The sequence below is a fragment of the Corvus kubaryi genome, unplaced genomic scaffold (assembly GCF_017639235.1).
Source record: "Corvus kubaryi isolate FWS band 111438036 unplaced genomic scaffold, C.kubaryi_AGA036_p1.0 136, whole genome shotgun sequence".
Classification (NCBI taxonomy): domain Eukaryota; kingdom Metazoa; phylum Chordata; class Aves; order Passeriformes; family Corvidae; genus Corvus; species Corvus kubaryi.
The window spans coordinates 6769444-6781594 of NW_024580670.1; the positions used below are offsets into that span (position 1 = coordinate 6769444).

At 45.9% G+C, this 12151-nt stretch overlaps 1 protein-coding gene across 1 annotated transcript; it reads left to right on the plus strand.

Annotated features, from left to right (window-relative positions):
* The first annotated feature begins 5461 nt into the window (after positions 1-5461).
* PSMD6 (proteasome 26S subunit, non-ATPase 6) lies at positions 5462-12151 on the plus strand. Its single transcript, XM_042015062.1, has 8 exons — positions 5462-5708; positions 6823-7028; positions 7545-7690; positions 8690-8909; positions 9018-9126; positions 10262-10430; positions 11628-11705; positions 11850-12151. Exons 1-8 carry the CDS (start codon positions 5564-5566, stop codon positions 11944-11946), a joined length of 1170 nt encoding a protein of 389 aa, XP_041870996.1. The 5' UTR covers positions 5462-5563; the 3' UTR covers positions 11947-12151.

Here is a 12151-nt window from a genome sequence, read left to right on the forward strand (position 1 = left end):
GAAAAGATGCAACAAACAGACCTCACTTTGATTTCAGACTCACAGTCTACCATCTCCCATGGACCCTCCAAAGTCCGTATCCCCCTTTCTGCTTGTAACAGGTGAGCTGGAACACAGGATCTGAAACAAAAGGCTCAAGCATACAACATTTGTGTGTGTGTGTATGTGTATTTACACATCTCCATAAATGTAATTTCAGTGTCTCTTGGTTTGATGATGGGACAGACACTGAGCAGGATTTCACCTCCCTGTGCTGGCAGCGCTCTCTCCCACTCCGCGTTACAGCCATTCCACCCAGAAGCTGTCACTTGCTGCATGTCTTCATGCCACCAAATCCTCTGGGTTCTCACCTGTTCAGAAAGAGCTTCTCCCCTGAGATTTCCTGAGGCAATAGCGTTAAATATATCCAGCCTCAGGCAGCAGTATGCCATCACCCTTCCCTGCACCTAGGGCTGCCAGAGGTGTGGAGCAAAGGAAGAGGCTCCTCCACTGCCCCTACTTGTCTGTTTGATTTCTCATGGCCATTACACATTAACAGCTTTTCAGATCTCTATGTAATGATGCAGTTTCATCCTCTCTTCCCAAAGTAATAAGCTCCCCCAGCATGTCTGCTTGTTGGAACACCCTGACTGTAATGCTGCAAAAGACTTAATTTGGGCACTATGTAAAACATTGTCCTTCCAAACAAGGATTTATTGATTTGAAAATATGCAAGGGAATAAATTCTATTAATTGCTGTGAAACTTGGCTGATCAGCTGCAATTAGTGACACAGAAAGGATGACAAAAGAATATCACGGAGGTCAAGAGATGCAGAAATCCCACTCCAAGGGCATTTTCTAGCTGTTCTTATGCTGGTGCCAGGGCCTGTCTAACACCAGCCAGCCCATGGAGCTGCACTAGCAGAGGGCTCAACCCTGTGCTTTTCACTCCTTGCTGACACAGACTGTAGTTCGAGAGCCAGACTTCCTGAGACAACAGCCATACCTATGCCAACAATAATTACCTAGGAAAACAGGCAACTTCTAGGAGCTTATTCAGAATGCCTAACACTTGTATGCTTATACAGTGCCGCTGTGAGTATTGCTGTCAACACTTCCACTACTGAAGGGCAAAGAATGAAGCCAGATGTGATTCAAGTGCCATCTTTTCCCAAGTTCAGTTAAACCAGCCCTGCAAATGAAACAAATGCACTGGCCTTGAAGATGCCTGAGTGCGACAGCAAGCTATGAAAGCATAATTGGTATTGCTGAGGTGAGCCTGCAGCTCACAGCGTTGTGGCTGTGCACAAAGAGCTCTTCGTTACAGCACGGACAGGTCAAACAGCTCCCAGGGCCCTTCATGCCTTCTGCAGTGGGAATTAAAGTCACCCAACAGCACTTGGGGCCAGTCCTGGGTCCTCCTGCAGATGCTGATCTACTGGCAGAGAATGCTCACAGTGCCAGGACAGTCCCTGTCTCTGAAGCCTGCGAGAACCAGGTAGGGCTGCAGGACCTCCTTGGAGAGGAAAGGTGAGCACTCTGTGACCTGCTGCTGAAAAGTGCCACATACCCTGAGTGATGGGGAGCTTTTCCCTTTGTGGGCTGGGAGAGAGAGAGGGACAAGCAGAGGGATCAGTGACAGACATGGTCCCTGGCTCCCTTGATGGCACTGGCAAGCAAAGTGCTTGGCTCCTGACACTGCCATAATGGGTATGTTATTTATCTCTGCCAGCAGCAAAGTGGTGTCTGGCTGGACACAGGGGCCTGGAAACCAGGCAGTGGTTGGGGAGGGGACACAGCAGGTTTTGGGTGGTCTGTGCCCCTGCAGAAGGCTGGCAGTCCCCAAAGATTTCAGTCAACATTCAGCGATAGCAGGGCTTCACTAGGCACCCTGAGGGGGAAAAACAGCCCAGCAAAGCAAACACTCAGAAGGCAGAGACAGCGTGCAGTTAGTGCTCTGAAACACTGGCACCTTGTGGCAGCTCAGCCCCAGAAACATACTGTTTCTGACTGTCCTGCTGGACATCGGGGTGGCCTGGGCACGGCTCCAACAGCCAGGACACAATCGAGCAGCAGCACACAGATGCATAGAAAGCCACCTTGCTCTGGGTAGCATTTAGTAACGAACAGCTGTTACTGGGGAAGGAGGGGATCTGGAAATCTCTAGTTGCACTTCCAGCCCTGTTTGTGGCCTCCTATGGCTGCAAAAATGATAACGAGGAGGGTGGCATTACTTGGGATGCCCATGATCACTGTCTGGGTCACTGACCACACAAGATGTGTTCACCCAGGAACTGCAAGGAGTGAAAAAACCTCTTGATGCATGTGAGCATCGCCATGGGAGTGCAGGGTCTGGACCCTACCTGCAGCACATCCATACTGTCACTCTTCAAGAAAAAGTTACTAGGGGCTATCACAGGGCTCCTTGCTGCCCTGATGCATCTGGTAAGGAAGGAAACAATCATTTGAGATCCATTTTGGAAAAAAAAAATCATTTGGATCCTTCTGAATGCTGTAAGACCACATTAAATTATGGTCACCACAAGGCCTTACTTCTTCATATAAATATTTGAGATATAAGTATTCTCCCTGAATTTTTTTTCACATTTAGTAGTGAATATCACAAATGTGTAGCCAGCTCCTTTTGTCCCTGTTACTGCTGAAATACACATAAATGTGAAAATATGGGCAAATATTTACAGGCAATAAAGGCTGGGTGGGGTAATTAACTAGTGTTTCATATGGTTACAAACCAAAAACATCACATTTCAGCAATAACTTAACCCAGAAAAATTAAAACTCAGTTCCCTTACTCTTCTCACACCTAGCAAATTATTTTTCAGCCAATTAAGAAGTGGCAAATCCAGAAATGGGAGAACGAAGAAATTTTTCTCCCACAGTACATAATGAATCTGTGGCTTTTACTGCCACAATGAGCTGAGGATACCAAACCCAGCGAGGTTGACAGGGTGCGGGTGTTTCTATGGACAGTGAGAATGGCCAGAACTGTAATGGTTATGAATGATGTGAATTTTGGAAGAGGGCAGACCTCCAGCTGTGGCTGCAAACCAATCTTTATATTAGGGATTAGGAAAAGAGTTACGGTGACAGCCAGGTTATCTGCTTACAGGGGAGTTGCACATACTTTCCACCTTCCACCCGTTACTGGAGGGACTGTCTGCAATAACTGTATGTTGGAGCTGGTTCAATTTCTTTTCACCTTCAATTTTTGTGAGCTAATCCCAGCTCAGCCACTCACACAAGCAACATTCACCCGTGTGTGCAATGTCTGAGCACTTGGAACATCAGCCTTACTTAGCAGAAAAAACCCCAACCATCCTTTTCTTCCCAAACAAGGCATGCAAAGAATAAACAGCATTCCTTAGCTCCAGAGCACACTGCCTAAGGAATAGAGCTGGGGACAAGATGAAAAAAAAAAACCATGCAAGATGCCTGAAAGTGTCTGTCATAAATAAAACTAATTAACAGGCCTCTGAGCAAATGCAAAGGCCAACAGGAAAATAACATAAACACTGCTGCAAAAGTTCTGCATGCCGTTCCCTGCAAAGCATCAAAGCCGTTGCTCCTTGCGCAATCAATATGAAAGTGATACAAAAAGCAACTGAAAAAGAGAAACAGAAGACAAAGGGAAAAAATGACTGCTTCTAAAGAAACAGAGGAACTGCCCAACTTAAAACACAGTTTCTCCTTTATTTTATTCTAAAATACTATAAGCCAATAAATGAAGGGGGAAAAAAGTCAGAATCAATGTAAAAAATACTAGCACTTATCAAAAACACAGCAGGCAACTGTTTCTTCCAGTGATCTCCTAAATAATTTATGCCCAATATACAGAAGCCAATCTTGGGAATACACCGTGCCAAAACAGTCAAGGGAACTGTTTCTCCCCTCACCCAGATGCAAAGCACAACTCCAAAATAGAGGCACTGGCCAAAAGCTTTGTGCTTAAACCCCAATTCCAACAAACAATAACAAAATGAGTCTGGAGGAGCTCAGCTACAGAGCAAGTGTGGTCCAGAATGTTGGGTGGGATCCTGCATCCCACAAGATAGCCCTGGGCACCAAAAATGCCCTTTGCAGGAGCCAAGCACCCTGTGCCTGCCCCACCACCCAGCTGTGTTCCACTCCAAAAGCACTGTGTTTTTATCTTATTGCCAACTTCCAAGGGAATACAGTGGCTGATATACAAAGTGTTGTAAAGAATAAAAAAAGGGTTTGACTTCAGGTATCACCTGGGGATGAACCTCAACGACTCCACACACAGGCCCTATGGAGGCACAGGTTATGCCCCATCTGTAACATGTGGCACAGACAATTTGTGGACAGCCCTGGTGAGGAGAGATAGCGCAGCAGGACCAGGGCCAGTGGGGTGGGGTGACACATGGGGACCACCCAACCCTTCTGCCACCATTTTCACTCGATGTTCCCAAGGGAGGGAACATGCTCCAGCACTGGCAGTGTTTGCTGTGTGAGGTTGGGAAAGACAAAATCAAAGATGTTTAATAAACAGATGGAGAAACATAAAGAAAAGCAAAATGAGAAGTAGATCAACACAGGCCAGAGTCAGGTATGACTTCCGCACAATCCTGGATGAGATACAACCAAAACCAGGGTTGTTTAGGCCCTTTATTTGCCTTCTATTTGTTTTGTGCCACAAGCTCTGGTGTAACACATTCCAGTTCCTTTCTGAAACTACAAAGGCTACAAACCCACTTTTCCCTGCAACTCCTTCTAGGTCTGTGTCCCTCCCCTGTGCCCAAACAGCAGACAGGCCCTTGTGAACAGCCCCTTCCTAGGCCTGGTCAGCCTTGAGAAGAGAGAACTGAGAGGGGACCTCATCAATGTCTGTCAGTGTCTGCAGGGAGGCTGCCAAGAAGACGAAGCAGGCTCTGCTCAGGGGTGCCAAGCAGTAGGGCGAGAGACAATGAGCACAAACTGATGCACAGGAAGTTCCACCTCCAGATGAGGAGAAACTTTCCTGGGCAGTGACCGCACACAGGAACAGACTGTCCAGAGAGGCTGTGGAGTCTCCCTCACTAGAAATATTCTAGAATCATCTGAACACAACCCTGTACCCTGTGCTCTGGGATCATAGAATGGTTTTGGCTGGAAGGGGATTTTGAAGATAACCCAGTTCCAGCCTCTCTGCCATGGGCAGCGACACCTTCCACAAGACCAGGAGCCCCTTCCAACCCGGCTTTGGACACTTCCAGGAACGGGGCAGCCACTTTCCCTGGGCAACCTGCACCTGTGACTCTGTGGCGACCGTTTCTGTGTTTGTGTGGCCACGCTGCCCTGTCTGTGGCCAGACCCGCTCCCGCCGTCCCCCAGCGCCCCCTTCACCCGCGCCTGCCACGCCGCCGCTAGGGGCCGCCCCGCGCCCGCGCCGCCTGCCCGCCAGGGGCCTCCGGGCCGCCAGGGGGCGCCGCGTGACGGAAGCGGGCGGCCGCTTCCGCCCGTCGCGGCTGAGTCACTGCGCCGCGCCGCCCTGCCCGCCCGCCGCCGAGAGCCGCCCGTCCTGTGGAGCCCCAGCCCCGCGTCCCCCGTCCCGCCGCCACCGCCATGCCGCTGGAGAACCTGGAGGAGGAGGGGCTGCCCAAGAACCCCGACCTCCGCATCGCCCAGCTCCGCTTCCTGCTCAGCCTGCGGCCCCGCGCGCCCGACCCCGCCGCGCGCGACGAGCTGATGGCGGCGGTGCGGCTGCACAGTGAGTGGGCCCTGGGGGAGGCTCTGGGGGTCGGGGGGGGGCAGGGTCTGTCTGTCTGTCCGTCCGCCGGCCCCCGGCTCCGACCGTGTGTCTGTCGGGCAGCCGGGTAGCTGTCTGTGGTCATCGATCCCCGGGCAGGGGGTTGTGTACACGTCCCCCCGCAGTTCGGCATCGGTCTGCCCCCGGGACTGACTCCCCCGGGGCATGGACAGCTCGAGAGCAGCGGGGTAGAGCGAGGGTTGGACGTACCGGTGCCGTGCCCTGTCCCCAGCTCTGACCACTCTTATGTCGTGCTGGGGTTGTAAGAGCTGTGAGTTGAGCATCACGGGCTGCCGTGCTCACAGTGGGATAAAGAGAATCATAGAACATCCTGAGCTGGCAGGGACTCACAAGGATCATCAAAGCCCAACTCTTGGTCCTGCACAGGACACTCCCAACAATCCCACTCTGCCTAGAGCGTTGTCCAAGTGCTCCGTGAGTTCTGTCAGGCTGGTGCTGTGACCACTGCCTTGGGGAGCCTCTTCAGTGCCCGACCACGCCGTATGGGGGAAGAACCTTTTCCTGATATCCAACCTAAACCTCCCCTGGCACAGCTCCATGCTGTTTACTCGGGTCCTGTCGCTGATTTCCAGAGAGCAGAGATCAGCGCCTGACCCTCTACTTCATCTCACAAAGAAGTTTTGACAGCTTTGAGGTCTCCCCTCAGTCTCCTCTTCTCTTGGCTGAACACACCAGGTGATCTCAGCTGCTCCTTATACATCCCCTCCAGACCCTTCATCGTCTTCATGTCCGTCCTGTGGATGCTGTCTGACAGCTTAATGTCCTGCTGGTATTGTGGTGCCCAAAACTGCACCCAGAACTCGAGGGGAGGCCACCCCAGTGCAAGGTACAGAAAGTGCAAATGGGAGCAGTGTAAAGAGCAGTGATGAAAAAGGATCAGTGAAAGGAAGCATGAGGGGCAAGGCCTGCAGAAACAGTGGCTGTGCTGTGTCTAGATCAGCAGGTACCTGGTCATAGAAGGGGCGTCTGTGGCATTGACAGTCATGTTCTTCTCGGAACAAACACACTCTCATTGTAGCAGTGAACAGCAGAACCCTTCCTGCTTCTCTTTTAGACATGGCTCCATACTATGAAGCCCTGTGCAAGTCTCTGGAGTGGCAGATGGACACGGATCTGCTGAGCAAAATGAAGAAAGCCAATGAGGAGGAACTGAAACGTCTTGACAATGAATTAGAGGATGCGGAAAAGATCTTGGGGGAGAGCGAAATCCGGGATGCAATGATGGCCAAGGCTGAGTACCTTTGCAGGATTGGGGATAAGGTTGGTGACAGCAGAGGCTTTATGGACTCGTAGAAAATGCTGCATGGGAACCCTGTTAGCTGGGCAGGTCCCAGTGAGGGCTGGGGGATGTGCAGACGGTTTTCTCTATGGCACAGCTCACACATGGCTGGCAGATAGGGAAGGGTCTTATTGAAATTTAAATTATCCAGAAAAAAAGCAGTCCTTGAAAGAAAACTTGTTTTTTCTTGACAAGGGGAAAAGTTTGCAGATACCATTATTCACTTTCCTTGCGCCTTTAGACTTTACCAAGCTATTTAGATCATACTGCTGAATTTCAAGTTACAGAGTAGATTTGCATAGTCTTTAGCTTTAAAAGACACATGAGGAACAGTTTTTCTAACTTGATTTAAACTTGGATATGTTAAGATTATTCAGAATGCATAATGTGAAAGTCGCAACTACCAGTGGGAGACAACACGTGTTCTTACAGCAGGTATTTTGTCAATGTTCTGGGTGCTTTTAACATTCTTACAGTAGAAAATACTATTTTGCCAGGAGGGAGCTCTGACTGCATTCCGCAAGACTTACGACAAAACTGTGGCCCTGGGGCATCGTCTGGATATCGTGTTCTATCTGCTAAGGATTGGCTTGTTTTATATGGACAATGACCTCATCACACGGAACATTGAAAAGGCAAAAAGGTACTGCTTGGGTTTTCTGAGTGCACTAAAGCACTTTTGAAACAAGCTGTAAAAAAAGAAATGGAAGATAAATACCTTTCTGTCCAGAAATGACTGGGACTGGTAGTGAGAGAGAGTTATAGTCATGACTGGGTGTTACCTTGTTTTAGAGCACTTCCTACTCCTGGATTTTTTTAGTGGGGGGGAAGAGAAAAGAAAGGTTAAAATTTTGTGGTAGCTGTTTTCTAGCAGCTGGCTCAATTTGTATTTATAGCCCAGCTCCCACTCCCACTTTGGGTGTGACTGGACTGTGCCAGCTGAGTCCAGCTGCTCCCAGTGGCACCCAGCTGGCTCTGTAAAGAGGGAGTTTTTCCTCTAGAAGCAAGAGCGGCATGGTGTGTTTTGGTGCCACTGTCCTTACCGTGTTCCACTGGTAGCTTCAGTGTCTCTGTGCTCCCAACGTTTTGAACCTCAGCAGTTCCTGTAGCACGCTGTGGTTCCAGTCTCTCTGCTGCTGCCCTGAGACACCAAGGCAGAGGAGGTTCCCACTTCTTTTGTTGCCTTCTCAGCAGTTTTGTCTCACCCATGCTCTTCTTACAGCCACACCAATTTTGTGCTGATCGTTAAAAAGTGGCAACTTGTAATTGTTTTCTATGCCGCTGGTTGAACAGCTTTGATTTTAGCAGCAAAGGCAGCGGAGATCTGTTGCCACAGTCCAGGCTGACAGTAATCACATAGTGACCTGCACATCTACAGAGACTGTTGTCACAGCTGAAGAGGCCATAAACTTTTCCTTTCAGCTGAAACTTGCACTGTGTAAAAGCCTCTAGCCTCTCCTGTCCCAAGGAAGCCACTTTCCTACACCAGCAGATGTACAAAACCTGGGCTGTTTCTACAAGCTGTAACATAAACCAAATTATTCTTTCTCTCATCTTGTGGTATCAGTTGATTTGTACTTGTTTCATATAACTTATTACATGACACGTTTACATAAGTAAATATTCTTTGTTCTGTTTTAAGTCTAATAGAAGAAGGAGGAGACTGGGACAGGAGAAACCGTCTCAAGGTGTACCAGGGCCTTTACTGTGTAGCCATTCGAGACTTTAAACAAGCAGCAGAGCTCTTCCTTGATACAGTTTCCACGTTTACATCCTATGAACTGATGGATTACAAAACCTTTGTAACATACACTGTGTATGTCAGCATGATTGCCCTGGACAGGCCTGATCTGAGGGAGAAGGTAAGGAAAGCATGTGGAAACACTGGTGCAAACTGACAGAGCCTTTCCTTAACCTGTTCATCTCGAGGCTGAAAGGGATGGTGGTTAAAGATGTGTGTTTGCTTTCAGGTGATTAAAGGAGCAGAGATCCTGGAAGCCTTGCACAGTTTGCCAGCTGTACGGCAGTATCTCTTCTCTCTTTATGAATGTCGTTATGCAGCCTTTTTCCAGTCGCTAGGTAAGGCTGAGTTACGTCCTACAACACTTTCAGGTGTTCCAGTTATTTGTTTCAGATCATAACACAACTTTTTTGGAGTATCTACAGTCTAGAACTAGAGCTACATGCAGAAAAACAAACTATAGAGATTGTTTTTAACAGTGATCTAAAATTTTCTGCTTTGATTTTTCAAACAAAGAAGGACAAATTTCACATCCAATGAGCCTTGCGAAAGGTCACATCTGATTAGGTGAAAAAACATTTTGAAGATGGCTGTGAAACACCATCTTACCTGAAGAGCCAAATCAGGAAAGCTTTGAAAGGTTTTATCTTCATAAGAACCTATAGGAGTTGTAGTCTAAAGGCCCTCAAATCTCAACCTGTACGAGACATTGCATAGAAATTTTTCAGTGTTGTTCTCATTGGCTTTCTGCTCTGGTTTCTGTGTAAAAGGGTGACACCAAAGAAAAGCTTTTCAGAAAATCCTCATTCTTGCCAGTTCTCAGACTGCTGTTTTTCTTCTGTGAAATCTAGAATACAAGAAAATGAGATATTTAGGAAAAGCAAGGAAGAACCTTTGATTTTGTGGAAGACTAGGCCTGATGAGACTGAGTTAAAGGGCAGCATCTTCCTTTTGCCGGCCTCATCCCAAGCCAAGAACTGACATTGTCAGGGAAAAAATCACTTAAGTGCCTGGAAATCCTTTTAACTAATTTAAGAGCTAGTAGCAGAGAATTAATTTTATTTCCTTATACAGGATTGGGTAACAATGTTTTTTCAAGTAGTTACATACGAAATTCTGCTTGTTACCCATCTCTAGGCTGCTCCTGTGGGCAGCAGATCCAGCTCTTGCCTTCAGCAAGGTGGTCCCTCTCACCCCTGAAAGAAGGATGCTGTGCTGATTACAGCCTCTCATTAGCTCTGCCTCAATGTTGACTGCTCCTGGTTCCAGAACTGATACAGATTACATGAATTTACTTCTCTTTAGTGCAGAATCCCTTTCATATCTTTAAGAGTGCAAGAATACAATGTAGTTATGGTCACATATTACTTACTAACTGGTGCCATGTGTTTTATTTACATAACTGATATTTGACATTTCTTAGAAATTACTGATTTTTTTTATTTTGCATCTTCTTTTTTTTTTTCTTTTCAGCTATTGTAGAGCAAGAGATGAAGAAAGACTGGCTGTTTGCACCTCACTACCGATACTACGTGCGGGAAATGCGAATCCACGCCTACAGCCAGCTTCTCGAGTCCTACCGGTCCTTGACGTTGGGGTACATGGCAGAAGCCTTTGGAGTCAGTGTAGAATTCATAGATCAGTAAGTTCTTTGGCTTTTTCAGTTCACAGAGATCTCCCTTTATACCTTTTAAATATTTATGATGATCTCATTATGAGTAAAAATCTTTGTTCACTTGTATTCTAAATATGCCAAGTTATGTTTCTATGGAGGAGTGTGAGAAGCTGGTATTTTATTAATTACTTTGTTCTTTATATTGCTGTATTTATTGACCTTCATGTGCTATGAAACTTTAGATTTTAGAGGATAGCTTAGTTCACAGCTGTGCGAAAACTGAGCTGTTCCAACTTTGAGGATCTGCACATTTTTTGTACTCTGCCAGTCTCCCTCTCTCATTTTGCTTGGTTTCTTTTATGTGGACAGGATCTGATGTTTTTCACTTAAATCAAACATACCCTGGAGTCCCAATTTGAAATTCTTTTCTAGAATAAAATATAACAGATTTAGATTATGATAAGAACTAAGTGATGAGAGAAGTGAGAAACTTACTCTGTGTACATGAAGCACATTATTTCAAATGCCTTCACAAGAGTTATTCTTGTTTCAGAGAGGTTTCAGATTTTCTAACATAGAAAACTTACAGAAATATTAAAATGCTTGAAATACTCAGAAATTAATAAGTGTTTCAAGGAAACCAAATACCGTTCAATTCAAAGGTAATTTTTTTGAGTCATACTAATTCTTATGCTTTCCAGTAATTTATTATGAGTTGTAACTTGTCTTACTGTTGAGCACAGGAACATTTTCTTCTACCATCAGTGCTGTAGATCACCAGTTGATTAAACAAAACAATAAAAATAAAATTTTTAAAAGCATTTGAAAAAATTAAATATTATTGAGACACTTTTCTAATTAATTTCTAATTAATTGACTGGCATGACAATACTTACCTCAGGATAAATTCCAAACAGGCACACTGCATGACTGCTGCCTTTGGATTTGAAGAGTAGTTGGTACAAAGCTCAGTGATAAGTTTCACTAACTCAAGTACAACACCTTGGCCTGAGAAGAAAGAACTAAGAGGTTTTGTGTTCAGGTCAGGTCACGAAAATGATTATTTTTTGGGTGCAATGTCCAAGGCTTAGTACGATGAGGATGCCTAAGATACCTTATGAAGATCCATAGGCTGTTGCTTCAGAAATACAGCAGCAGTTTCAGTGCTCTTAGGTCTGCAAGTCCCTGGTGAAACCAGATTTAACCAATTTTTTTTTTCTTTAGGGAGCTTTCAAGATTTATTGCAGCTGGGCGATTGCACTGCAAAATAGACAAAGTAAACGAGATTGTAGAAACTAACAGGTATGTAATAGTTCCTAGAGGTTGTTTTTGACAGACCAGTTGAATTCTATATATTTTGATGACATTTACTACAGAAATGTTTAGTGCCTTGGTATAAATAATATTCTTAGTTCTAACCCCTTTTTTTTCCCCTATGATTCCTAGGCCTGATAGCAAGAATTGGCAGTACCAAGAAACCATCAAGAAAGGAGATTTGCTGCTAAACAGAATTCAGAAACTTTCCCGAGTAATTAATATGTAATTTTTTTAATGCAAGGGAATGCAAAATTTAGATGTTTAAAACATTTTGGAAGTAACCTATAAATATATTGTATAACTTGGTATACTATAGGGAAAAGAATAACTAGCAAGGAAGGTAGTGTTTTAACTTTCCACTTCATTATGTACACACTGTTCTGTTCTGGTGTATGGAACCCAGTTCATTAAATGTATGATACCATTGGTGA